This window comes from Pyricularia pennisetigena, chromosome 3 (assembly GCF_004337985.1).
Source record: "Pyricularia pennisetigena strain Br36 chromosome 3, whole genome shotgun sequence".
NCBI classification, from domain to species: domain Eukaryota; kingdom Fungi; phylum Ascomycota; class Sordariomycetes; order Magnaporthales; family Pyriculariaceae; genus Pyricularia; species Pyricularia pennisetigena.
This window is the reverse complement of record NC_043742.1, coordinates 7,092,369-7,118,270: the sequence shown is the minus strand read 5'-3', so window position 1 is coordinate 7,118,270 and position 25,902 is coordinate 7,092,369. Positions and strand designations below refer to the sequence as shown.

At 50.4% G+C, this 25,902-nt stretch overlaps 6 protein-coding genes across 6 annotated transcripts; 1 reads left to right on the top strand and 5 right to left on the bottom strand.

Moving 5' to 3' along the window:
- Positions 1–267: 267 nt before the first annotated feature.
- PpBr36_03692 (uncharacterized protein) lies at positions 268–2,427 on the bottom strand (the record flags this gene model as incomplete). Its single annotated transcript, XM_029890862.1, has 1 exon — positions 268–2,427. The coding sequence occupies one exon, from the start codon at positions 2,425–2,427 to the stop codon at positions 268–270; it is 2,160 nt and encodes a 719-aa protein (XP_029753528.1).
- A 1,152-nt stretch (positions 2,428–3,579) lies between these two features.
- PpBr36_03691 (uncharacterized protein) lies at positions 3,580–6,040 on the bottom strand (the record flags this gene model as incomplete). The annotated part of the gene is made up of 6 exons (XM_029890861.1): positions 3,580–3,804; positions 3,859–3,946; positions 4,018–4,477; positions 4,555–4,902; positions 4,977–5,055; positions 5,126–6,040. The coding sequence occupies 6 exons, from the start codon at positions 6,038–6,040 to the stop codon at positions 3,580–3,582; spliced, it is 2,115 nt and encodes a 704-aa protein (XP_029753531.1).
- A 5,833-nt stretch (positions 6,041–11,873) lies between these two features.
- On the bottom strand, positions 11,874–13,615 carry PpBr36_03690 (uncharacterized protein; the record flags this gene model as incomplete). The annotated part of the gene is made up of 5 exons (XM_029890860.1): positions 11,874–11,985; positions 12,208–12,893; positions 12,975–13,069; positions 13,164–13,297; positions 13,512–13,615. The coding sequence occupies 5 exons, from the start codon at positions 13,613–13,615 to the stop codon at positions 11,874–11,876; spliced, it is 1,131 nt and encodes a 376-aa protein (XP_029754172.1).
- Positions 13,616–14,560: 945 nt separating this feature from the next.
- PpBr36_03689 (uncharacterized protein) lies at positions 14,561–16,548 on the top strand (the record flags this gene model as incomplete). The annotated part of the gene is made up of 3 exons (XM_029890859.1): positions 14,561–14,952; positions 15,028–15,622; positions 15,685–16,548. The coding sequence occupies 3 exons, from the start codon at positions 14,561–14,563 to the stop codon at positions 16,546–16,548; spliced, it is 1,851 nt and encodes a 616-aa protein (XP_029754445.1).
- Positions 16,549–16,849: 301 nt separating this feature from the next.
- PpBr36_03688 (uncharacterized protein) lies at positions 16,850–18,001 on the bottom strand (the record flags this gene model as incomplete). Its single annotated transcript, XM_029890858.1, has 1 exon — positions 16,850–18,001. The coding sequence occupies one exon, from the start codon at positions 17,999–18,001 to the stop codon at positions 16,850–16,852; it is 1,152 nt and encodes a 383-aa protein (XP_029754446.1).
- Positions 18,002–18,998: 997 nt separating this feature from the next.
- PpBr36_03687 (uncharacterized protein) lies at positions 18,999–25,082 on the bottom strand (the record flags this gene model as incomplete). The annotated part of the gene is made up of 8 exons (XM_029890857.1): positions 18,999–19,623; positions 19,694–19,754; positions 19,832–19,903; positions 19,972–20,124; positions 23,486–23,758; positions 23,900–24,418; positions 24,519–24,735; positions 24,903–25,082. The coding sequence occupies 8 exons, from the start codon at positions 25,080–25,082 to the stop codon at positions 18,999–19,001; spliced, it is 2,100 nt and encodes a 699-aa protein (XP_029754449.1).
- Positions 25,083–25,902: the final 820 nt, after the last annotated feature.

Sequence of the window (25,902 nt, the reverse complement as noted above, 5' to 3'; positions counted from 1 at the left end):
AAAATAAAATAAAAAAAAATAAAATAAAATAAAATAAAATAAAATAAAATAAAATAAAAAAAAATAAAATAAAATAAAATAAAATAAAATAAAATAAAATAAAATAAAATAAAATAAAATAAAATAAAATAAAATAAAATAAAATAAAATAAAATAAAATAAAATAAAATAAAATAAAATAAAATAAAATAAAATAAAAACCTAAATGTTATTAAACACATTCAACCACATAATCAAACACATCAGTACTTACCTAGTTGCTTTGGCTCAGCGCCTGTCACGATGGTTATTGCGCCTCGCCGGAACTGGGGTTCTCACCGAGACCTCGGACACTATGGACTTGGCGCGGCCGCTGTTATGTTGGCCTTGGGCGAAAGGATCTCTGAACGGGATGGGCAGATGCGTCGAGGCCGGCTTGTTGATGTTGGTGTAGACCGTGACCGAAGAAGCCGTGGACGCCGTGTCGTTGTCCGAGTATATCGAAGACGCAGTCTGTAGTTGATAGAAGCTGTTGCGGTCGATGCTATGCTGCAACTTTGAACAGCGTCTCTCATGATATTGGGACGGTATCCTGGGCACGGGTGGCACGTCCATCGATGCTGCTGGTTGCCGGCTGCTCTGCACCCAGGTCATAACAGACGCAGACCGCCACGAGTCCGACTCGTATCCGTCGTCCTCGTCCGCTTCGGCGGCAACCCCGTCGGCACCGGTGCCCCGCAGCCTGAGAGGCGGCACGATGGCGCTCAGGTTCGTCATGGTCCTGTTTGAGGAGGGTTCGTATGCCCCCTTGTGGCTTGCTGAAGTAGACTCGAGACCATCACCACCAGGGTTCGTATGAGATGCCATCAACGGCTTGTCGTCAAAAGGCACGGTAGTCTCTGTGCCTAGTTGACGCCGAGAGCTCCACTCTCGCAGTCTAGTCTGGACATCCCATGTTTCGTCGTGCTCCATCTCTTCATCGGCGGCGGCCTCTTCTTCCTCCTTCTTGTTTGGCACACGCCAGTGCGACCGCGGACCAACATACTGTTGGTCCTCATCCACTTCGTAATCGTTGCGTTCCTCGAACCGGCGAACCGAAGTGTTCTCTCCCAGTTGGGTATACTGCCCGTCATAGTCATCGTCGCTGAACGCTGCGTCATCGTCAGGTTGGCTATTGTACTCCCGATGACTGTAGCCGTGAGGGTTGTCATAATAGATGCTATGATAACAACCGTCACCAATACCGTAGCGCTCCTGCTGTGCTGCATAGCCACCGACGATGGGGTCCGACGGAACGGGGCCTGTAGGTACGTACTGACCATCATCACAGTCGTCAACCCCCTGGGGGTAATGGCTTCCAAAGCATTCGTCCGCAAAGTGATTCCTAGCCTCTCGATCTCTTCGCGGCCTTGCGGTAGGCGTGCTGGCCACACGGTTCTCCAGTAGTGGGACGCCCGAGCCGCTTGGATCCGATCCAGCCAGCTCATTGTCTTCGCCCTCGGCGGTTCTTGCCGAGTCCCCGAGGCTATCCTGACCCGAGCGGCCCTTAGAATTGTGTGCCTTTTTGCCTCGCCGATTCTGCCGTTGCTCGTCTGCATCGTGGCGCAAGACGGCCTCGATTTGACCTGACAGGTCTTCGCTCTGGAGGCGCAGCCGCTTTGCGCGTGTGCTGCCAAAGTGGCGTATCCATGCATCGACAAAGGGTAGTAACCTAGGCATCTTCCCGCCGACCCGAGACCGCGCGAGCAGCTGTGCTCGGAGGTCCGACAGCAACCTCCCTCGTGCACCAACAAAGGCAAGCACGCAGGCTTCGCAGCTTCGCCGAGGTCGCGGCTTGCTGCGGTCTCTGCGCCCCTGCTTGTCCTGCGCTCTCCTCGGCATGGCATTGAGTAGCGGTAGGAACCGGCTGGCGTCTGGGGAGGCCTTGGTCCCGCATCCTCCCTCCTGGTCTTGGCAGAACGTCTCATCGAATTCGTCCTCACTAAGCCAGAGGCTGTTGATGCCCGTCATGCGATCTACAAACCCGGATAGACCCGCCGTCTGCCCAATACCGCGATAGCTGCGGACCACGTCCGTCTTGAACGTCACCTCCTCGGCCAGGCACTCAAAGACCTCGTGTATGACGAAGGGCGACAGGCTCCGATGAACCCAACACACATCAACCCGCGGCGGCAGCACTTTGTTCTTCTGGAATCCCGTGGCCTCGGCCAAGAGGACCCGCATCTGTTGGATGGTCGACATATCTCGCTCCAGGCGCTTCGTTAGGCGGTACCAGCCACCTTTCTCGCCCTCGAATCCATTCTTTATCTTGAATTCCTGTTTTTCCAGCCACTTTGACGATGGCCAGCCATGATCCAGCACGTGTCGTGGCGGCAGCATCAGCAGCTTCGTGAACATGGCGACCTCCTTCTCCTTCAGAGTCCACACGTCTTGTGCATCCCTTGACATCTTTCTTATCCTCGATTTCCTTATAGGTGTGGGTGTATGCGGTGTGCGTCAGTAGTAATACTGTCTTTCCGATTGCCAAATCATCATAACTTATTAGTCGCTATGGAACTTGATGGTTGCGTTGCACGGCCTTAAAAGCTTTTTGCAACTTGTAGGCGTTTGCTTTGTCTTCGTTTCCTGGACATGGGACCATCTGCCGAGACAAAGATAAACCCTCATCTTTGTCCAAAGCGATCTTTGCTGTTCTTTAGTGTCACAGATGAAAGCCATTGTGATTCCAATCTCTGTCCAAAGAAAAAAAATACCTACCGCAGGTCCAGTAGTATCCTATCGAAACCTATACGCTGACGGCCTCTCATTCCTGGGGATTCCCTAATCTCAGCATCTCCGAACACCAGTCTAGAAGCTTGCCCAAACATTTTCCATAGGGTTGGTGTTGGGTGATCTGCCCTGCTGAAAACCAACTATCGGCGTCTTGCTGGAGCAGTTTTGGATACTTGCAATGAAACACGAATAGGGTGCGCAAGGTCATCGGCTATCGATCACAGCTTGGTCCCTTCGCCATAGACCTTGATCGGATGGCTATGTGGTGTCTGTCTTGATTCTTGAAAGGTCAAAGAGTGATGGGTCTGGGTTTATGATTGTAGTAGTATATGCCTTCGCTGAATGAAACGCTCACTCTCGTATCGACATGGCTGACAATGTTGACTTAGAGCTAAGAGAATCCCCAATCGGATGAATTCCCGCCGCTTGCTGATGAAAGAAAACCCAAGTTCTCCTGCCATTTACCTTTACTCCATAGTTAACAAGACTGTATTCCCAAGAAAAAGAACAAGAAAACCAGTCCCCAATCAACTCCACCATTTGCGGAGCATATCAGGCATGCCCGCGAATAAGTAAAGAACCCTGCCAAAAAGAGTAAAAGAAAATCTGTAGTGTTGGTCGTCCTTCATCTTTCAACCGCGAGGAGCACAAAACAAAGCAAGGCCAGGGGCTTGCCAACAGTGATCCGTCGCCTCCGCATGTACTTCCCCTATACACAACGTGACAAATTTGCCGCAGTCCGTAGAGCAATTATCTCCACTGTGAAAAAAAGAATAGCCTATATCAATCTGCTTCGATCGAGTTCGAGGCCTCGCATTACGTCGCCAGTCAATCATGTCGCTCGGTTTGCCGCGTGTGGAGCTCGTTTTTGCTCATCCTCTCGGCCCTGATCCTGGCCGCTTCGGAACCGTCATCTGGGTGTGCAACCTCCCTAAACCAAGGGTGTTGTAGGGCTTCCTTGGCCGTGATGCGGCGGGCAGGGTCGTATACGAATATTTTGGTCAAGAGATCGAGGAACTGCTTCATAAATGTGTTCTGACATGGAATTATATCCTGCAAAACATGTCAGCCTGTATTGCCTTCTGGACTATATAGGGATAGACATACCGGAAGCTTCTTCATAGCCTTCACATATTTTTTCGACGCTCGTTGCGTATCAACCGAGGGGAAGTCGAGACGAGACCGTTTGAAGTACCTGTCATGTGGCTGTCAGCTTTCCCATCGTCCATGATACTCATGAAAATGCCAGACATGTTAGATACATACTTTGTCGCTGGGTTCGGCCCGCTTCTTGTGTTGCGGTGAACCTGCTGCACCAAATGTGTGTCGATTTTGCGGTCGACAACGGCCTCCATCATAGCCAGATGCTCGAGATTATCGTGTGTCTGGAACAGAGCATCGCCGGTAAAAAACTCAACGAGGATGCAACCTATGCTCCATATGTCGCAAGGGAAAGACCAGCCAAGGCCCAAGATGATCTCGGGAGCCCTGTAATGCCTTGTAGACACCACTGAGGAGTGGTATTCGTCCTGGAATGTGGCAGACCCAAAGTCAATCAACCTGATCTCTGTGTCCAAGAGAACTTTGCGCTGCGTCGCAGTTCTGCCAACTGTGGTTGACGAGCTTGGAATTTTGCGGTTGTACGTGAACGTCTGGTACGTGGCATCAGCCAACAGGATGTTCTCGGGCTTGAGATCTGTGTGTATAAGGTTGAGATCGTGAAGGACTATATTTATATGATCGGCACGTTAGCAAGAGAGACCAAAGCGATCGGGGGCACTAGAAGAGCGTCGTCAAACTCACAAGCCACGCTGGTGAACAGCTGCCGAGCAAAGCTTTGGATTTGACTGTTAGGGAAAGGCGTAAACTGGTTGCTCTTCAAAAAGTCAAAGACGCTCTGGCCTAGAAGGTCCATGACTATGCAGATGTGGCCGCGGAAGTCGAAGGTGTCTCGGAGATGGATGCATCGATTCCGATTTTCTTGGTCGTTCAGTTTAAGTGTCTGCAACACCCGCAGCTCAATCCTCGAGGCATCTCGGTACTTCTGGACCGATCTGATGATCTTGATAGCCACGAGTTCGTTTCTCCTGCGATCCCTGGCTTGAACTACCTTGCCAAACGTTCCTTGGCCTAGCAATTTAATCATTTGGTCTGCGGAAAGTCTAGTGTTAACCAACCAGGCAAATTTTTCGTGGTACGGGGGACGGCATGCAGATAGTTCTTACAGTCTTCTGTGAGTTCTGCATCGGGTACAACAATGTAGTGTCCGTCTTCGTCGTCAACCTTGAGATTCTTCAGATTGGGCTGCGGTTTAGACAAGTCAATAATTCCATCCTTATCGCTAGATGTTCAAGTTGATGGTGGGAGAACTAACATCGTGCACAACTCTGACGCTGACCTCAGGGGCCTTCTTTATGGGTTTCGCAGGAGGTTGATAGTTAGTGTAGGCAGCATCGCCGTACAGAGCAGCTTCTCTTCTCTTGGCCTGGCCTGCCTGCTGTCGCGTTGTCCTCTTACGCTTTTGGCCGGCGTTTGCATCTTCGTAGTGCCCGTTTGAGGAGCTAGATCCTAGAGAAGTCGGAGCTGTGGTGGCGATGGCTGAGGTTGTACGATCGCTTGATATTGTCGAAGCTGGAGTGTTTGTGTGCGAACCCACAAGTTGGTTATGGACCGGATCGTAGTGAGCCGATGGCTCGCCGTCTCGTCGTCTCCTCTTGGCGGTATGCTGACTTCTAGAGTTTGCGGGTACAGTGTTCATATATGCGTGGCCATTGCCATTCGCATGGGTAGCATGGCCATTGATTATTGTGTGTGATGAGCCCGGGGCGGTCGACTGTGACAGGACTTCAGGCTCTGAGTCGTCATCAATGACGATGACCTCCCGAGGAAGCCCATTCTTGTAAAAGTTATCCCAGTCGGGACCCTTTGAACGCCTTCTTTTTCGCGGACCTGCGACGTCCATTTCTTCGGGTCTAGTGATTGTAGCAGTCGTTGTACTTGAGGGCATTACAGTTGATGTGTATTCGGAGCGAGGTGTAGACAGTGTAGCCGATGTTCCCGACGATAGGGTCACCGGCGGCCCATGTGGGCTCGCGTGGCCACTGGTTGGTTTAGGAGCGTGGAGGTTCTTTATGGGCGGTAATCGTGTCGTTGTTGCTGGGGCAGGTAAAACGTACTGGCCCGTCGACGTCGAATGGTACTGTTGGTGTTGATGCGGGTGGGAGAACGGAGCGCCGTAGTGATAGTGGCTTTGAGGGTGAGTCGCAGTTGCAGTTGTTGGAGTCGACATTCTTCTGCAGCCAGCAAAGGCTCTTTGGGCAGTCGATTGCCTTGCAACCGTAAGACGAGGGTTTGTAGGTGGCCGACTTTTGGGCAGACAGGTTGTGTAGGTGTTGTGTGCAGGTGAAGGTTGAGGGTGCGGGTTTTCAGGGTGTCGAGACGTGAGGAGCAGTGAGGTGGTGAGTAAAGGCACTGTCCTATGAATGGTGTCGGATTCCACTGGGTTTGCTGTGGCCGCTTGGGGTCTGTTGGGTGCGGGACTGCGGGAGCCACCGGCCTAAAAAAGAGAAAAAAAAATAAATAGAATGACAAAAAAAAAAAAAAAAAAAAAAAAAAAAAAAAAAAAAAAAAAAAAAAAAAAAAAAAAAAAAAAGCCTCGAGTAACGTCCAAGGAGGGAGCCCGTCTCGACGTCGGTGTGTCGTTTATTAGAGGAAGGTGCACAGAGTGACGCGAGGGTGAAAATGGCAACAGCAAGCACGTCCAAAACAAAATTGGCCAAATAAAACAGAAGCAGTTTTTCTTGTTTAATGAATCAACTGATCATTGTGTAGTGTGAAATTCTTGGAGCGTGAATGCATTAGACAAGACCAGAAGTGCGTGGGCTACCATCAATAGAAAAATAAAACAAAAAACCAAAATCAAAACCAAAAAAAAAAAAAATACAAAAATACAAAAATGTCTCCTCCCCCCATCGACAAGCCAAGTCACGGCTTTTGTTGCATCGTTCGGTTCGGATGGGATCAAATTGGATTGGACTGTATCCAACCTCAAATCACTCCAACCATGCTACTGCAACTGTCGACAGGGAGGGCTGGGACACCAGTCAATTGGCGTGCCGCAGCCATTTCGAATGAACTCTTTCTCACTCGCATCCCATAGTTACTGTACCATACTTTTGCCAACCACCAGTCAGTCGCTGCAAGCCCGGTGTAGTAGGATGCCGGCAGGGTGGGCGCTCCATTCAGCCCTCAATCCCCCTGTGGCCATCCACGTTACCTGGAAACCATTCGCCTTCTTTTTGGGTTTCTATTACCCGATTTATCCTGAGTCTGCCTGCCAAAAAATATGATGCACACGACGAAGCCGTTGGGAGATGGGCATTGGTCTAGTCTAGATTGTGCAGAGCAAGCACCTTGGGGCAAGTTAACGGTAGATTCAGGCCTGGTCCGCGATTTGCCGTACTCTAAAGTTCTAGCGGCCGGTCGCCTGGATGTGTTTCGTGGCTTTGGGCGGGCTTTGCTTTGTGCGAGGAGCCAGCCAGATTAGGAACCCCCCTCCCTTGCGGTCTCCAGCAGCCAAACTTTGCCACCCATCGGCGAAACAGAGTCAGGCAAGTCAGGTAACCCACCATTTCATAAATCCCAGCGCGGTAAGCCAGTCAAGCCATGCTTGCGATCCATGGAGCCTATAGCTCACCCGTTCTGGGCAGACTTGTTTTCTAAACCAACCCATATTTGCAGCCCACACGGACACGGCTTTTGTCGATTGATATCCCATTGCTGATGGTTGGGGGGAAAAATACGTTTAAAACCCTTCCCAATTTGCTTGGTTAATAACGGGTGGAGGACGGTCAGGTAGCGCCACGTTTTATGTGACCGCTCCTTCTGTTGCCCCCGCGACTGTCATGCTTACTTGGGGATACCTACCACAACTCAAAAAATGGGCTGCCATTCATAGATAGAAGCGTTGGCAGACCAAGAGAGGTGAACAGTGCGAAGTTAAGAGGCCTTTGGCACCGGCGCACGTGTGTGCCCTAGAGCGTGAATCGCGCCAGGTGAATAACCGAATACATATGCTGAGTAGTTCTCTCGTGTGCGCTAACAGTCCAGCTTTGTTATGTTGTCTCGGAAATAAACTCTTCGCCTCGATTGCATGCTTCGTGTATTTGGATTGAATTATACATACTCCGGAATTAAGACCTGGTGGAAAAGAAGTTACCCATATTACTGTCAAGACAGTAACCAGTTTTGGTCCGTACACTGTCAAGAGTTCACAGCGTGATCTAGTAGCTGGCCACCCTAGGCGCCTTAACTGGTCCCAATAATTGTTTCTAAGGTAGGTACTTGATACGATACACACGGCCTCAGACATTGGGGGAGTCTCAAATTTGCCAAAAGACAACCTGTCTTGTCAGCATCTGTCGACGGCCTAATTGCTATTATTGTACAATAGATATCACATCATCAACCTCCACTTGCAGTTGCCACAAGACCCAGCTTTAGGACGCACCTTGCGTAGGGCATTTACTTTGATAGCCTGAGGATATGCCTTGGGACCACTTGAGGACACAGAAAACCTAGGAAACGAACAGCAGAGCAAGCCCCGATGTCCCCACCCGTGACCTTGATCTTGATCCTGTCCGCTTTTAGTGCGTCACGTCTAGGCGAGATTCAACGGCAAAGTGGACCTGCGCACTTTGACAAGCCTCAGCCCCAAGATATTTCGATATGTATTTACTGACATGCGTTTTGGCACTGATCAAGAATTAGCTCAACGGTGCCGAAACAACAATTTTGGGCTTGGGCTGTATTGTATACTCGCACGATTTTTTTTTTCTGCCTCAGTTCTCCAACTATGCATCTCACTGGTGGTGTCTTCAATCCTAGTCTGCTCACTTGCAGCACTCCTTCAAGCGGAGTAAAGAACATTTCACTGAAGATCACTTCGGACGTGAGGACCCTGGACTCAGGAAGATTGTTGTACGCACACATGATTGGTCACCTAGTGGCAGAGATGCGTCGAATGTCCGCATGAAGGTTGTATCGGTGCTTTTGGGGGTGGCTCCATTTTCCGTGCGTCTGCACAGGTACACACACTGACAGCTGCGTGTCGACAAGGACCGATTTCGGTTAGAGCGGGGGAAAACACCATGTTGAAATAACAAGCGAAACAAAACAAGAATAGTGAGACCTGTTTTCTCGATACCAACGGGTTTACTGTTCCCTCTCTTCCGATGGCCATGCACTCATACTGCAGTATTACAGAGAGATCCGATCCCCACTGCCGACCAAGAGTTCATTTGGTAAAGGCTGTGTCGCGATGGTGGTACAAAAGGTATATATACAAGTACTGTACCGTAGTTGACAGGAGCGAGCAATATTTCGCAGCCCGTCGTCAGAACCAAAAACACTCACTCTTTCAGGAATAGCGCCGTCTCTGGTGTTTCCAGACTGGTGCCGAGCAAGGCTTTGTTTGCATGGATGAAAGATGGATGGCTGTGGGGCTTATGAGGCACAGAATCTTGCTCCCTCCAAGCCTCCTCATCTTTGTTCCAATTGGTATTGCGAAGGGGTTGCTTTTTGAAAAAGACTAACACAACAAGTGCCCTTGATCCACCGTAGCGAATTTGCGTCTGGGCGAGGCAATCGCCCCTGTTTTCAATTGCCCATGGGACGTGGTGGGCGTGCGCTCTCCTTTAATGATAATGTTTACCGATCGATCTACACCAGGGCACCACCCCCATTGAGGGGCTATGCCTGAAGCTGGTAAGGTACCTTACCTACCTACTAAGGCTTGGTAGGCCTTCGAATTGCTGTAATCAGGCGAGAGCGGCTGGTCGCACTCTGCGACTTTCGAACTGTTTCGCTGCTTGGCCATTCCTCGAAGTAATTCAGATCCCAAATAATTATAAATAAATACCTTGCTTGGACAAGCTGTCTCGTTGCACTTTCTGAGGTGTACCCTAGACATGGCGGTCAAGCCCGGCCCGAAACACTCTTATTTCCACATGTGCTTCTAGATACAAAATACCGGTAACAAGCTCTTGGCTACCACGCAAAACTCAGCATGAGCGCCGTTGCTGTGGTATGCCGGTTGGCCGGCTACTGCTGCTGTATTATGTATCGAGTATGAGCCGGGGTGCCTGTGAATATCAGACCAACACGGACATACAAGATCAGCCGAATTGCCCTGCGAACGTCCTTGTCCACACAGTGCGTCCCGAGGCTCTTTACCCCTGATATCATGATTTAACCCCCAAACTGTGGTCAGATTGGCTATTTTTGATGGGGTCATGGAAAGGAAAAAAGAAAAAAAAAGCAACAACAGAAAGAAACAACCACATGCACGAACGCAAACTAACCAGTCGCGGACAGGTCGAGTCATTAGCGTTCAGAGGATAAAAACATAACATGAACTAATCCGGATTTAGGACCGGGTACTGTAGCTCGGGGATGTCCCAGGAACAAAGACGTCGAGAAAAAAAGAACAACATCATGACACTGCGAGCTTGCCATGGACATATTATGTACTGTACCAGACTGAACCCCGCAACGCAAAAAGCCCCGCCCCTCCCCTACGTACCACAGTAGCAATCCGTGGCCAGGTTCTGTCACCTATTGCCGCGGGCCAGAAACTGTCAGTAGCCCCCCAACAGGATTTGCAAGTGGCTCGAGTATTGATACAAGCTTGTTTTCGGCGTATCGTACGGTATGGTATTACTATCAACTCATCATGAATATTAATTAATTCACTCTGATAATGCATTTCTTTGTGTTTCTACGATGAGCATCTCCAAACCAATCTTGATTGGAGCTCAAACAACCAATAACTGATAGATGTGCAAATACCAGTATTCGGCCATTTTCTGTCACTTCACGTCAGACTGTTTGAATGGCCTAGGCAATTTCAGCAATAATAAGATACCACGCTTTACCCGAGTGGTCTAGGTACACACATACCCTATGTAAGTGTCCAGGGTTACCCAGACACGGGAGCATGCTCAATTGCGACCTTCCATGCGACTACGAAAGTAATTACGATGCTACAAAAGATACGGTACCGTACCATTACCCCTCTTGGCCCTATCAATGGATGCATTGAAAGCACGCTCCTTTGTCGTTTTGTGGGTCGCCCGATTCTTTTCGGTTTGCGGTTTTTGCGGTCCGTTCAGAAAGCAGGGACAACAAAAGAAGCACAAACCGGTGGAGGGGAGGCCCCATGTCTTTGCCCCCTGCGACGCCTGCTCGAACAGGTGGGCAAAAGAACGGGATTGTCATTCATACATGCTGAGAATGAGAACATGCTTTTTCTACAGTGGGCCTTTGCTTTACGAAAACAAAAGCTATTGGGTGTGGCAATCAATCAATTATCATCCCATTCATCTTTCGTGCAAATCGCGGAGAAAAAAAAAAGGAGAAAAAAAAAAAAGAAAGCATATCGCCAGAGTGTTTTGTTAGTTCGTTGATTGACAAGGAAGCAGTAGACTAATTGACGAAAGCAGCATGACATGGATCTCAGTCAATGACCAAAAAGTATTCAAGGTATGTAGGTGGTATATTTACGTTCACGGGTTTTTTTTTTTTTTTTTTTTTTTTTTTTTTTTTTTTTCGTCTTTGCGCCTGCCACTGGAAATGCAGAATGTCGCTCGCACCAAGTGGGCATAGGTCGAATCTGACGGGACGATCAGAGAAACGATACGGGTTACACTCCAAGCCAGTGTCGTCTCGCTCTGACAGATAGGGCGCAGGTACTTTGTTTACTGCCATATAGACTGCGGATCTTCATGTACCCGACGTGAATCGGGGCTGGTCCGAAGCCTACAGAACAGCCCGCCTCTGACAGTGGCCAAACAGCCTCCCATGTGAGAACAGGGCTTCCAGATTAGGCCACCCAGGAAATCTAGGTATTGGCCTAGTACTAAACTGGAAACGAAGTTTGGAAGGAGGCCTTCCGCTCGGGGGCATTTTAAGAGTCTATACTGAGACATCCAACGTTACTCTTAAAGCCCATCCGGTGTGAAACAAAACCCCATCTTTGGCTTCGATCCAGTACATCAGGGAACGCTTTGTAGCGAAACGCCCCCGCCACTCAACCTTTTAGCTAGTGAGCCCCCCCTTTGCCATCAAAACATCGATTCAATATCAGGGCACTGCACGACTCGCATAGCGAGCAGCTCGGACTGGAAGCTCTTAACCGTTGATTTGAGTACAAAAACTGCTTCAGTTGCGTCCCATCTATAGTTTATTCAGTACGTACGTTGTACGCAACTAACTAGCAACGCGCGAAAGTCTACAAGGTTAACACAAACAACTCGGGAGTAATCCGGTCTATGGGATAGCAGTTGTCTAGGTTGTGGTATGTTCAGGGTAGGTAAGGTAATCGGAAACCCAGTCCGCAAGGGGTGGTGGGTGGCAGCGTCAAGTCCATCAGACCAAGAGGCGGAGATCCCCAACTACAATCCCCTTGTGAACACGACCATGCCGCCTTCTCCTCCGCGGCCGTGGAATTCCTCCTCAAGTCTGTCAGCCGAGATCCTTTGTCTCTGCGGGAATGCTGCTAGCGCGAGCGGTAGTACCGCATAACTGGTGGCCAAGATGAGCCCCAAATTGATAGGCAACGTCAACCTCGGGCTCCTCTTGAGCCATTCGGTCTTTTGCAGCCGCACCAGCACCAGCGGCGGGATTACCATGATGGGGGAGCCGTTCAGCACCCTGGACAGCGCCGTCTCGCCAACCGCCAGCTTGGCCGCGACCTTGCTCTTGCCCAGGCTCTGAACCTCGCTTTCGGCCTTGCCCTCGGCCGCCAACCTGGCCTTGTCCGCCTCTGAAAGCACGGGGAACACGTCAATGCCCCGACGAATCTCCTCGCCTCGCATGAGGAAGACGTTCAGGGCACCGGCAGAGGCCACGGCAGCGAAGGGGACCAGACGGCTGAGCACGAGGCGTGTGGAGGGCTTGAGCGAGGTCAAGCGCGGCACGAGGCTGTTGAGTCCGACTGCGACGGAGCATGAGGCTCCTACTGCGAGAAAGTAAGATTGCGCCAGCTTGGAGAAGGTAAGAGGGGAGGACTTGTTGGCGTTGGCGCTGTTGATAGCGACGTTGAGAGACTGGTTAACTACTTGCCAGGCAACCGTCCCCGCTGTCTGCGATCGTACCATTTGCAACGTGTCAGATTAGTCTTCTTTCGCTGTTGACAGCTAGTTGAATATCAAGGATCAGCTTACACTGAGGCCTGGCTGCAGCATTCCAGCCGTGACAACCAAGTTCGACAGAACATAGCAAGACATGCGGAAGGGCAGGAAAACCGGTTCGCCATTGTCTGGAAAGAAGACATATCACAAAGCGAGGTTAGTGCAAGAGCAACGATTACCGGCAATTTCGGAACCGAGCAGGATCTGTGAGATCGCCCATACCTGGGTGAAGCGTTGAGTCCACAATCTTCTTTGCCTTCCACAGCTCAGGTGTCATGTCTTTGACGCTCCCCTGCTTGTATGCTATCAGAGCCTGCTTGGCCTGCTCCAGGCCAGCCTTGCCGGCAAACAGAGTCCTACCATGCTAAAACGTTAGAATACGCGTCCAACAACACCGCTTCTTTCTTGTTGTCTTCGAGCTCTGTGCTCCTACTGGGCAATCCTTTACAATCTCGAGGCCACGCATACACAGCGGTCCGGCTCCCGTCAAAGATCTGGTGGCAAACAAGCTCCTGGAACTTTCTCAAGCATCCCTGCGCCCCAAGGTTCTCCTTTATCCATGTTTCTCACCTCGGATCCGTGATGCCAGCCGCATGGCGAACGCGGCCCCAGTACGTGTTCAAATCATACTGCGAGTCTGGAAGTTCCCTATTCCCCGGTAGCGAGGCCGACATGATGGTAGGAAATACAGTTCCAGCCCTAGGGATCCCCAAATTGACAGGTTGCAGCGTGTGTCAAGCAGAAACGCGATTTTTGGAGACTACCAGGCGCAGGTATGTATGTAACGCTACCTTGCTATGGGGCCAGGCTGAATGAGCAAACCAAATTCAGAGCCAAATCTGCTGCCTCACGCCCTTGTCGCGCAAAATGTGATAAGAAAATAAATAAATAAAACAAAACAAAACAAAGTAAAACTTGAGATTTCCCAACCCCGACGCCAATTGATAAAGAAAGAGGGAAAGAGATGTGCGAATTAACCGCTGTAAAAGGCAGCCTGCTTTCGTGATTTGTGATTCGGAAACAAACACCAAAAGATCACTTCACGTCGTCAGTAGTGGCCAAGACTCGATTTTTGTCCAGCGGTGAGTGAATGAACCCTCAGAGAAGGAGCAATGAGTAATGTTGTTACCTTACCCTGCCCCGATTTCGGTGATAAGAGGATCCGCTAGTGGAGGGCGCCTGCTGAGAGCTAAAATGGTTTAGGGTAGGTACCGTACATAGATGGATGCACAAGCACTACAGTCCAAGCACCGTAAGGCACCCTCCGGTTTAGGTTGGGTTATGGTGTAGGGGCGGCTGTGCCGCATTCAACCCAGGGACTCCCGGTCGTCCAAACACTCCATTCAATCGGCTACACCAATTGAAACTTTGACGCAATTGTCCATGAGAGCAGCTTGGCAGCTAACACCTTGCTACCTACCTACCTCGTATCTTACCCTGGGTTCCTACATATCAAGTCGTCATTGGAGCCGACAATTTCAGATGGCAATGTACGCGTCACTACATTAATTAAATTCACGGTGCCTTTGGCGATATGCATTCGGCCGGTTGACCCAGTTTTCGCAGGATAGCATACTCAACCAATTCATATCAACCATAACCTTGAGCCTATTAGCAGAATGATCTCAGTCGCCGATATCATGCGGCGCCTGCCATTCGCCGCTTCAACGACAACTCGGCAGGCTGTCACCTACCTTCTCGGAATATCGCTCTTCTCTATTTCCTTCCTGGTGTTCCTTAATAGCAGCTTGTCCTTCGTCATTACCGACTTGATTGGTGTTAAGGAAGGCGTTGGCGACATCGTCGGAACCCTCGGCTTCGCAGATGAGATCGTTGCTTTGATTGCATGCCCCGTCTGGGGCTTGATATCTGACCGGCTGGGCGTTCGCCAGGTTGCTGTGGTGGGGTACTCGATCATCGGAGCTTCTTTGCTACTGTTTGTCCAGGCTCAGAATGTCTATCCGCAGCTCCTCCTGGCGAGGGTCCTGTTTGCCTTGGGAGCTACATCCGCGTGAGTGTTGGACTTCAGAAGAGAAGTAGTGAGAGTTCACATGCTAACAACGGGTTCCTCTTGTCAAATCTATAGGACCACTATGGTGACTGCAATCCTGCCTCCCTTAACCGACGATACCGACCATTCCGAGAATGACAGCGACCCCTCAACGAAACCTTCGCACAATTCGCGTGACAGTGTAGCACTTTCCCTAGAGTCACAGGTCACCATCACACCGGAGCGATTCGCTGCACAGCAAGAAAGCGGTGTGGATAATCCCGCAAACGGAGCAGCTGCTCACCTATCGGATGCAGACAAGGGTGATGCGGCCAAACCCTCGGCCCTCGCAGGACTTGTCGGCCTCTTTACAGGCTGCGGCGCCCTTGTAGCACTATCAATATTCCTGCCGCTCCCGGTGCGATTTGGGCACATTGAGGGTACCACGCCCGCCCAGGCAGTGACATACTCTTTTTATGTTGTCGGCGCCGTTGCTTTTTGTGTGGCTGGCTTCGTGGCTTGGGGTTTACGCGGAATAAAAGGCGAGGAGGGCAAGGGTTGGCGGATGCTCCTTGGCAGTTCACCTTGTGATGGCGAAAATGGAGGGGACCGCGTTCTGTCTCAGGCAGCCGCTTTGCGCCGCCGAAGACCAGGACAGTCACGCCGAGCCGGGCAGCCTTCTGTACAAGATGTAAGATCTCTGAGCCTTGGGTTTGGGCATTTTGGCGAGAGCCTTGCTAATGGAAACAACAGAGATACCTCCCCTACGGTCAACTTCTCAAAGATTCGGTTCGCCTTGGCTTTGTAGATCCTCAGATTGGTCTCGGCTACCTCGGCGGGTTTGTGGCTCGGGCATCGACAGTTGCCATTTCACTATTCATCCCGCTTTTCATCAACACATACTTCATCCGTAATGGTTTCTGCCAGGGCTCACCTCACGACCCGTCCCCTGAGCTGAAGAAAGAGTGCCGAGCCGCCTATGTCTTGGCGTCTATCCTTACCGGTGTTGCGCAGCTGTTCGGGCTTGTTTGTGCCCCTATCTTCGGGTACCTAGCCAGTCGTGCGACAGCAAAGGTCAGGTTCAATCTGCCCATCGTTGTCGCTACAAGTTTTGGCATCATTGGGTATATGCTGTTTGCGAGGCTCCAAAGCCCCGAGTTCAAGAATGTGGACGGGCGTGGCGGGGGGCCCTGGGTGTTCCTGGTCGCGGCAATGCTGGGGATCAGTCAGATTGGTTGCATCGTCTGCAGTCTTGGCTCACTTGGCCGCGGCGTCTTGACTGTGGATTTGCCCGCCAGTGCCCACGTTCAGGAGGAGCAAACTCACGCCTCAGGGGACGAAAGAGCGCCGTTGCTTGCAGGCGACGAGGCCGAGCAGGGGGATGTGACGACACGACAGTCGCCAGCAGTGTCCCGTGTTCGCCTCAAGGGTTCTATCGCCGGCGTGTACAGCTGGTGCGGCGGCGCTGCTATATTGCTCCTTACCAAACTAGGAGGCTTTCTCTTCGATAAGTGGTCAACGGGGGCTCCTTTCTATATGATGGCTCTTTTCAACGCTGTATTACTTGTGGCGGCACTTGGAGTTGACGCGGCCAGATTTTACAGTTCCTGCAAATGATGGTGATATGAAAGGCCAGTTTTTTGCTTATATGTATTCGATCTGTGAACATTCATTCCATCATGAAAATTGAAAGTTGAGAAGAAAAAAATATATATAAAATATAAAAATAAAGTCACTTTGACCGGTTAGAATCTGGCTAGCGCAGTGACATTATATGTTGTCGGATGGTATATCCATCATACATGGCGGGCGATTGCGAAATCGTGATATTAATACTATTCCTCGCCAGTGATAAATAGTTACCTATAACCAAGTCTCGAAAGATATGTCTCGTGGCCCGGCTTGAGAGGCTGGAGCTTTAGTAGCAGAAGTACGTGTTATACTTTACTGCAAGCTGAGTGGGATCATCGTAGTAGGTACTACGACGGTAATCCTCATCCACAGTCCCTAGATAGTGAGAAGAGTCAACCAGCTCATCTCCCCACTCTTCACCGTCGTAGGTCAGCGGCGGATACTCTTTCGCCCTGGTCAGATAGTCGGAAGCTATTGGACTCGCCACGCCGACGGGATCCTCTTGTAAAACTTGGGCCTCGTCGCCCTGAACGCCGCTGTCATTACCGCCGTCACGGTTCACAACATAGAGAGGCACAGAAAAGGTTCGGTCCATAGACGCCTTGTCTCCTGTGCATGCTGATGAGTCAGTCGAAGAGGCCTGGCGCTTGCTTCGCTCCCGAGGCCGCTCATACCTGTTCCCATACAACAGAGACTTGTCGGATGCGTCGTGGGGTGACGGTGATGGTCTAGACCAAATGTCAGCCAACTGCTTGCCAGAGCCGACGTCCTCGCCATCTTCAGGAGGGGGCACAAGGTTCAGAACAGGTGTTCCCCTGGCCTGGCAGGCGGAATTGTCATCCCAAAAGCCTCCAAGCCAGTAATCAATTCCAGAAGGGTAGCAAGGTGGAATTGTTACCGGCTGCTGGACTTTGGTGGTGCGAATCCTGGTCGAATGTCTTGGAAGTCGCTTATATGCTCCGCCGGTGGCCCAAGCAACGGGCGTCGAAGGTCTGCGGGCGGGATCGAATCGCTCCCCGAGATCAGTTTCCTGCTGGTGCTCCGAGTATCGCTTGTAGGAACAAGGCGGCTTACCACAAAGTGGTTTCGGGGCTTTGGCATGGCCAGGACTCACAAGCTGCTTGCTGTCCTCGAGCAGAGTGGATTCTCTGGAGGCAGTGTCAAGGCCGAGGTAGCGTTCAACGCCATGGCGCAGCTGTCTTGATTTCTCGAGCTCAACCTTCTTCACGGTATCTTTATCTATGGGATGTCGTTGCCTCGTCGAGGTATTAGGACCGAACATGGCGAGCTTTCTCGTTGTGTACTGACCACTGATGAGCCGAAGAACGCATTGGTTCGCTAGAATGGCCAGTTTACTGAGCATTTCGTGTGATTCAGGGCCATTTTCCCGGTTTCTTTGCCGGAATTTCCGCCTCGCTACTCGATTGAAGATGCTCATCGTAGCTATCTGGCTGTTGCTGAGAAAATAATTGGTTGTGTAAATGTCGTCAGTGAACTGTGAAGGAATGGTTAGTCTTACTGCTGGCGGATTGTTCAAGTTTGTGCAGCAACCAGGCTGCTGAGCTCAAGCTAGGGAAGGCAAGGAAGGACTCAGCAAGACAAAGGGTCCCAGCGTGTGAGTTATTATACTCGGAGCTCGTTGAATGGCTTTGTGTTGCTGGACGTTCCACAAAGGAGCCTCAACTGCAAAGCCCCTTTGTCTATCCAGTGGCAACATGTAATCAGTCTTTCACAACTTTGCATATTTTTTCCAAAGTAAAACGACTCCCGTCACGCTTGCTCGGTCAAGGAAACCAGGAGATACTTTTGTCACATCAAAGATGAAGAATAGAACGGGATAACACATTTCAAACCTACGGCGCAGTCCGAAAACCGCAGTAACCCCGGCGGTGCTCAAGACCTGCTAGTGGCCGAAGAAGAACAATGGAAAGACCACAGCGAGGAACGCGGATGAATGGGTTAGTAGCGTTAAACAACGAACCGAATTTACCAGTACAAAGATGCCATAAAACATGACCGTCATGGAAAGCCCAGATCCCGTTGCTCCCCCAGCAGCCACAAGCCATTTTTTTTCCATACCGTTCGCGCAAAACTTCAAGATGACGAGAAAAAGGAATAGACGATGCTAGAATCTGCCATGTGCATTCTCAAAGAGAGGGAAAATCGACGTTAACAAAAAATTGATTTTTTTTTTTCTTTCTTTCCTTCAAAAGGCATACTTGACGATATCGTACCGCAACAAGTGAAAGCTGGTGATAATGGCGGAAAATTGTGTTCGACAAAGCTTATCAGACCATGAAAACCGCCCCTTACTGTCACATGTTGATTTGTAGATGCCAATAAGCACCGCTTTGACTGCTGGTGCCTGAAAGATACTGATCATTGAATCGTATCTCTTTGCATCGTCAAAGTCGGGTTTGTCGCGGATGCGGCCTCTAGCTGCCAAGGGAGGGGAACGCAGACGTGTCCTTGGTGTTGATGGTTTGAGCGCCACCACGGGGGCCTCCACGACCACCCTCACGAGGACCGTCGCGAGGGCCACCACGACCACGGCCTCCAAAGTCACCACGACCACGTCCCTCGCCGCGACCACGGCCTCCGCGGAACTCACCACGGGCACCGCCGCGGGGACCACCACGGCCACCTCCACGAGGACGTTCCGGCTGCTCGACGAAGCGCTGGTCAATATCAACGACCTGCTTGACCTTGCGCTCACGCTCGCGCTTGGCCTTGCCACCTGAACCGGCGATGAAGTCATCGTCCTCATCCTTGACAAGGGGCTTTGCAGCGGCCCACTCCTTCTTGAGTTTGGTGCCTTCGTTGGCCTGGCGGACCTTGAGGTCGTTGTCAAGGGCAAGCTTCTTCTCGGCCTGCTGGGCGAGGTAGTCGGCATAAGAAATGTTCTTGTCCTCCTCCTCGACAGGCTCCTCGGCAGCAGCATCTTCGGCATTGGCCTCCTTCTGGTCCTTCTTGGCAAGCTCCTCGCCAGCTTGCTCATCCTTCAGCTCGGCCTCACCCTCGGTGGCGCCCCACGACTGAGCGGCAGTCTTTTCGGATCCGCTGGAAAGAATCGTGAGCTAAAGTTCAAGTGTATAAAAACAGAGCAGGAGCAGTTTGAAGATTCACTTACCCTGACGGCAAGTTCTTAGCGTGACGGTCATCGCGATCTCTCCGGAAGCTGCCACCACGTCCTGATCGTATCATCGTCAGCAAAGTCCCGTGTGTCCGCTGCGCTAGAGATATGCCAGGAACTGTTGATAGAACATACCACCACGGGCACGAGCACCGATGCCTCCCCGGGGGCCGCGGGCCTCGTCAGTGTTCCTGGGTCGACGGTCGCCTTCAAACTGTCAGTTGGACTCTCCTTGGCACTTCAAAATCTCTGAGGGTGCGAAATGGCTAGCGCACCTCCGTCGTTGCCGGCTCCGCGGCGTGCACCACCAGCGGCAGCGTTGCCACGCGGGGCCTCGTCAGTGCCAGTGCGCTTGGTCGTGTGAGTAGTCTTCTTGTCGACTGTCTTCACGGGCGCCTTAGGGGTGTCGGGGTCCTCCTCGTCATTGCCTGCGATGTCGAAATGGGCATATTGTCAGCAGGCGACGAAATCAGTCAGTGAATATATAATTTGCTGTTCTAGTCGCGTACCGAGGAGGGCAAAAAGGTTCTGTCCATCATTGATCAAGGTTAGCAAAATGGACTAGCCAGGTCTACGACGACCATGCAAGGCTTGGTGGCAGAATAGCGAGTTTATTTCAGGAAATCCAGCTTTTAGCAAGCAAGATGTTGTGATATATGATTAATACGATTGAGACAAGGGTCGAGCATATGTTGGGGCGGGTTATCGGTTATGACTTTTTCGTGTATGTGTGTTTGTGTGTGCGCTTGCTTGGTTCACAACGTCAAGCCAATCGATGAGGGGCCAAATGGGTAGACATTTCGTTGTTCATTCATACCTTCGACACAACTGCGCTCATCTTGTCGCCGGTTTAATCCGCCTTTCGGGAAAGGCGTTCTCGAGATTGCGACACTCAGGTGATGAGGAATTCGGTGGTTGACACGCCTAGCAACAGGACATGTCAATTGAGGCTGTTACTTGGGGCAGAGTTTGCGAAAGCTCAGGGTTTCGGGAGGACCAAAGGAGACCAGAGAGGCCCCAGATTCAGGATTCGCACCTGCACTGCTGCCTCTGATTGGTCCGAGCTCAGAAATGCCACACTCTTACTTCGGCTACGAATTTTCAAAATTCAGGAAAGAGAAATCCACTTTTTTTGATCGGGGCTCTTTCCAAATTGCTGTGGCTCTCACGTGATTTGGTTGAAAAGGGCTGGAGAGGGAAAAAAAGTGCCTGGCATTTGACACAACCCTTGCCCAAACACCTGACATGCCTTTTACGGAGTATTTACAGTTGTTTGTTCAGCCCCTCCTACACCAATCCCATTTTCATTCTGTCGACGAGGGAAGAGCTTTTACAGCAAACGCCAACACCGATACGCCAGGAATGAAATTAGAGACTTGGGGTCATCTTACTTGTTCATTTACGAAAAAAAAAAATTGATAAAAATAACAATAAAATATAGAGAACATCAGAATCAGCGGCCAAGGTTCATCAAGAATCGTTACCGAATTGGATTGTTGTGCAACATTGCCAGTTTACAGTATATCCACCGCGCACGGGTGGACCTGTAGGGCTGTCTGCTGGACTAATCGATCAACTCTTCTCTTTAGCCCCTCGTGCAGGCCTGTTGTTTAGCCCTTGATGGCCCAGTAATTCACCTACATACATCGTCGTTTGAGGTTGGTGACAGCGGTTTCCTTCATAAGTACAGTAGTAATAATCCCCGTGGACCTGGTGGGATAGGGTTTGAGCCCACTGAGACCAATTCATGCAGAATGCATAAAAGTCCATGTCTACATTAATTAAGTGACTGACTGACGTTGGCGTAGTACCTCTCGATGCAGGTACAACAACCCTATGGACTGGGTGCCGAGCAAGGCTACCTCCATGAAAGGTTGCATCATGTTCTGTTCAAGCAAAAGTTCAAAATGACCATGCCTCAGTATGAATCATGAGGACCAAGGTGGGACAAATGGATTTGTCGGTTCCTAAAATACAGGTCCTGCCGGATCATAAGTTGCGTGCCGTGCCGGGCCGGGCTTGTCGATTGCATACGCGCAACGCATTATAGATCGGAGTCAGCTGCCGAACATGCTGTGATTAGGGCTTCGGGCCCATAATTTAACTTTGCCGTGCCCGAATTTCGGGCTGTCCGGTGGGTTAGGTAGGCTCCTGACATTACACCGTAAATGATGCCACGATCCACTCTATCACGCATATGCGAAGACCATGCAACTTCAAAAGGTAGTCAGATCGAGGACGCATGATGGACATGAACCGTGATCAAAAATTCTGTGCTTGTGCATTGCTCGCTTGAGCGAAACAAACGTAAATAGGACTTTTTTTTTCAATTCTTCCGAAGCTCTTGAGTGATATGGAGGGTATGAAAAGGATATTCTAGACTAGTCTAGTTCTTTTAGCAGGTCGAGTTCTCGTGCTGGGAGCATCGACTCAAAGTCTTCTACACCTCTGTTGAAGGGATATACGCTCGCTGTGCTCCGGATTATGGGATTCCGCAAGGAAGAAAACAAAACGCAGACCAAACCGGCAGAAAACGCAGCAGAAACGCAATCCACCTGCTGCGTTTTGGCCGTGGTATCCGGCATGTATGTCTTAAAAGGGACAATCGCATAAGGTCATGGGCTGTGGCCATGGCAGGGGGTTTTACGAGATCCTGCTCCATTTGCCAAGAATATCCAATTTGCCAGTGACAACAACTGCTAGGCGACGACTCAGGATTGGCTGGGCCAACGGCACACGCCGAGGTTGACCGAGAGAGGAATGATTACTTCACGAATCGTATCAACTCTCTTAGGCCGTGGGAGCCCGTCCAGAGTCCTATTTACGTAATAGCGAAGCACAAGTGGCTGACATCATGCGACTTTCCCACTCTCCCAAGAGCCAAGCGAAAACAAGAAGTGTTGGGCGGCTTTGTCACAGATACCCGTGTGCGGAGGGTCATGGTCTAGAACCTTTACTGCCTCTTCGTTTGTTCCAAATGCCTTGGTTGCCATGTACAGGTAGGTATACAGTATATACATGATCCAGATAGACATGTGTGCCACTTGCGGCCTGTTGTGTGGTAAGAACTGGCTGGCACAGGCCGCGTTGTCACTAGGCTGGATTCAATGGGATTTCTTTTCTCATCATTTCAAAATTGTTTTATTTCTACATTGCTTCAATTTCTGCCAGCCTGGTAACTCCTTGCGTGGCTCGCTTCATAAAACGTGTTTCCAAAATCAACACCAGGCCTGCAAGGGAAAGTAAATAAGCCTCAACGCTTATGAAAGAAGTGGCCACAAGATAACAACCCTAAGTGCAAAACAGAAACCGCCCTTATAATAGTATATTCAGTTGTGCAAGCCAAAGAAAAAAAACAACACAATAACTTTTCCTGACCTCCCATTCGCCCATTCCCACACCAACAACAAAACCCTGTCGTCCATCCATGTAGAATAGGCAGGTATAGAATTGAAAACAGTAATTGGGGAGAAAAACAACGCCTCCCTAAGACAATGTCACTAAAACAAAACACAATGTCAAGCCGTTATATCCACCGTGTTGGGTATTTCCGTAAAACGTCGCAAAAGTCGTCTTTTTTTTTTTGTAATATGTCGCCCCGCCGGTGTGGAAGACAAAAATGACCAGTACAAAGAATTAAAGACATTCAATAGAGAAGAGAAAGGGTTGAGAACCGTAATTTGGTGAGCAGATTATATATCATATGTTCAGAGGTTTCGGAGTGGCTGAGCCATCATCTCATGTTGCTTGTGTCAAAAGCAAACTGGCTGCCATTAGGAAACGCCATACTTGCCGTAAGCCCAAAGGGGTCCCAGTCAATTCCGGTATCGAGCAGCTGTGTCATTGACGGATAGGCACTGGTGGTGTGCGCAGCTGCTGTAGTGACTGCAGGTGACGGGGCAATCGAACTGTCAAGAGGCGTCCCCGTTGCTGCGGGGCTCGAAAGGTTCAAAGATTGTCCCTCTCCGGAATATGGAGCACCCGGATACGGCCCTGGTCCTGAGGGCGTATCTGGCGTCTCACAGTCATCCATCATGTTGTCTGCAGCATCGTATTCTTGTTCTGTATTTTGAAACATTGTCAGCCATGAAGTACTCGACTCGTGGAATTGATATACTTGATCTCGCATCTGAGTGCCCATCTTCTCCCTCTTCAGTTGGACACGAATGAAGTTGAAGTTTTTTTTCTTTTTTTCTCACTTACCAAGCTGGTCGATATGGCTTTGGAATGCCGGAGAAGGATAAAAGGGCGCAGATGGTGTTGTGCCACCAGCTGTAGCGGCTGCAACACGCATGGCATGAGCACGATGGGCTGCTGTGTGCATTTGCTGCTGCATCCCCCTTGGGGGACCGCCTGGCGGTAGACCTTGGGACATCGTAACCGGCTGCTGGGGTTTCATGCCACCCGGTGGCATTCCTGAGCGGGTGCCCGTCTGATTGTGATCAGAGGCAGAACCTGCTGGGGAACCAGCAAAAATTGAGGTCGTATTTGTCGGAGACGCCGAGTGCGACGATGCCCCTTGCCTGCTTGTGGGTGATGGATGTAGGACACCAAGACCTGGCTCCATCTTGGGCGCTATGCTAGAATTTGACCTGCGGGAGTGGTGTCGATTCAACAATGACCTCGATATTGGAGGCGGTGGGACCAAGTTCTGTGGCATGTGCGTTGGGCCCAAGTGTGGGCTTCCGGTTTTGGCACGCAACTCGGCCTGCACATCGATGCCTAGAAACAAAGGTTTTAGAAAAAAAAAAAAAAAAAAAAAAAAAAAAAAAAAAAAAAAAAAAACTTCAGGCTGTGATGAAAGCACGCCGATTTGTCTCACCTTTCTCGAGTAAAATGCGTTCGAGGAGCGAGTTCTTATAGCGAAGCATAAGACATTCATCTGCCGCATTGCGATGAGCAGCCTGGAGCTGATGAAGATTCTGCTCATGTATCTTGATAGCTTCCTCAAGCTGCTTGATGTACTCGGTCCGCCGCTCACGAAAGGCAGCCTGGGCCTGACGATTGCGCTGCTTTCTCTCCTCCGAAGTTGCATAGATCTGATATTTAAGTTAGTAACCATTTGGACGAGATGGTTTGAACGCAAGCCTTGTCATGTATCTTGGACATGGATGGACTTGACACATAAGAAATTATATGAAAGGCGACTGTGCTCCGCATCGGACCAAACCAGATCAAAAATAGCAAGGACTTATTGACGACTTACAGGCTTGCGACCACCTTTGCGCTTTGGCTGCTGAGCCTCGTGAGGCTCCTGCTGATTGCCGTTGTTTGTGGCATTGTTACTTTGCTGTGTCTGCTGTTCACCCTCGGGACTAGAGCCAACAGTGTCGGGAGTATCCTCCTTGACGGGGTCCTTCCTGTCGATGGACATCTTGTCTGCCATTGCCTGTTCGCCGAGACGAAATTCGCCAAAGACTCAACGTAGTCGAAATTGAGGGGACGGCTCGGCAGCGCCGTTCCCACGTGTGAGAAAAAAAAAAGTAAACAAAAGGTTATAAGTGCCAGTTACCTGCCACTTATCCGCTGATGGTCCTGCATCCAGAGATGAGAAGATGTAATTTCTTCTCTGCAAATATTTTTGGTTATTGGCAGACTATGTATAGCCAAGCTCCTTTTTTTGTTTAACTATGTTATTGGTGTAGCTTTGATTGCCTGGCCAGTGAATGTGAAGTCGACTGATGGTACCGGGGCGACAAGTATTGCTCCCGGAGTGGGCGGCGCCGGGCGGCAGCCGGAAGACGCCGGCTTGGCAGTGAAACGTCAGAAAATAAAATGGTAAATAAGATAGGAAAATAAGTAAAGTGCCGATGACGCAGGTCCGCACCCGAGCTTTGATAGACGGGCTTAGGCGCGCGGCAGCGGGTTCAGGCCTGATGCCAGTGCCGGGGGGTATGGGCAAAAAAAAAAAGGCGTGATGCGATGCGATGCGATGATGTGATGCGATGCGATACGATAACGAGCAGCACCAATCAGTACGCACGCTCGTTGGTCAATTGACAAGCGCTTGAGCAACAAGCGGCAAGGTTAACTGAGATCCGAGAGATAAGGCCCCGGGTGATTGCTTGGACGGCAGGGGTTTGAACCAGTGTGCCTGGGCTCGACTTGTCGGTTTGTCCAAAAGTTGAGATAAGAGAAATGTCGATGACAGGTTCAGTGGGAAATCTGCAGAGGGGTTCGGGTGTAATTTTTATGTAAAAGAAAGA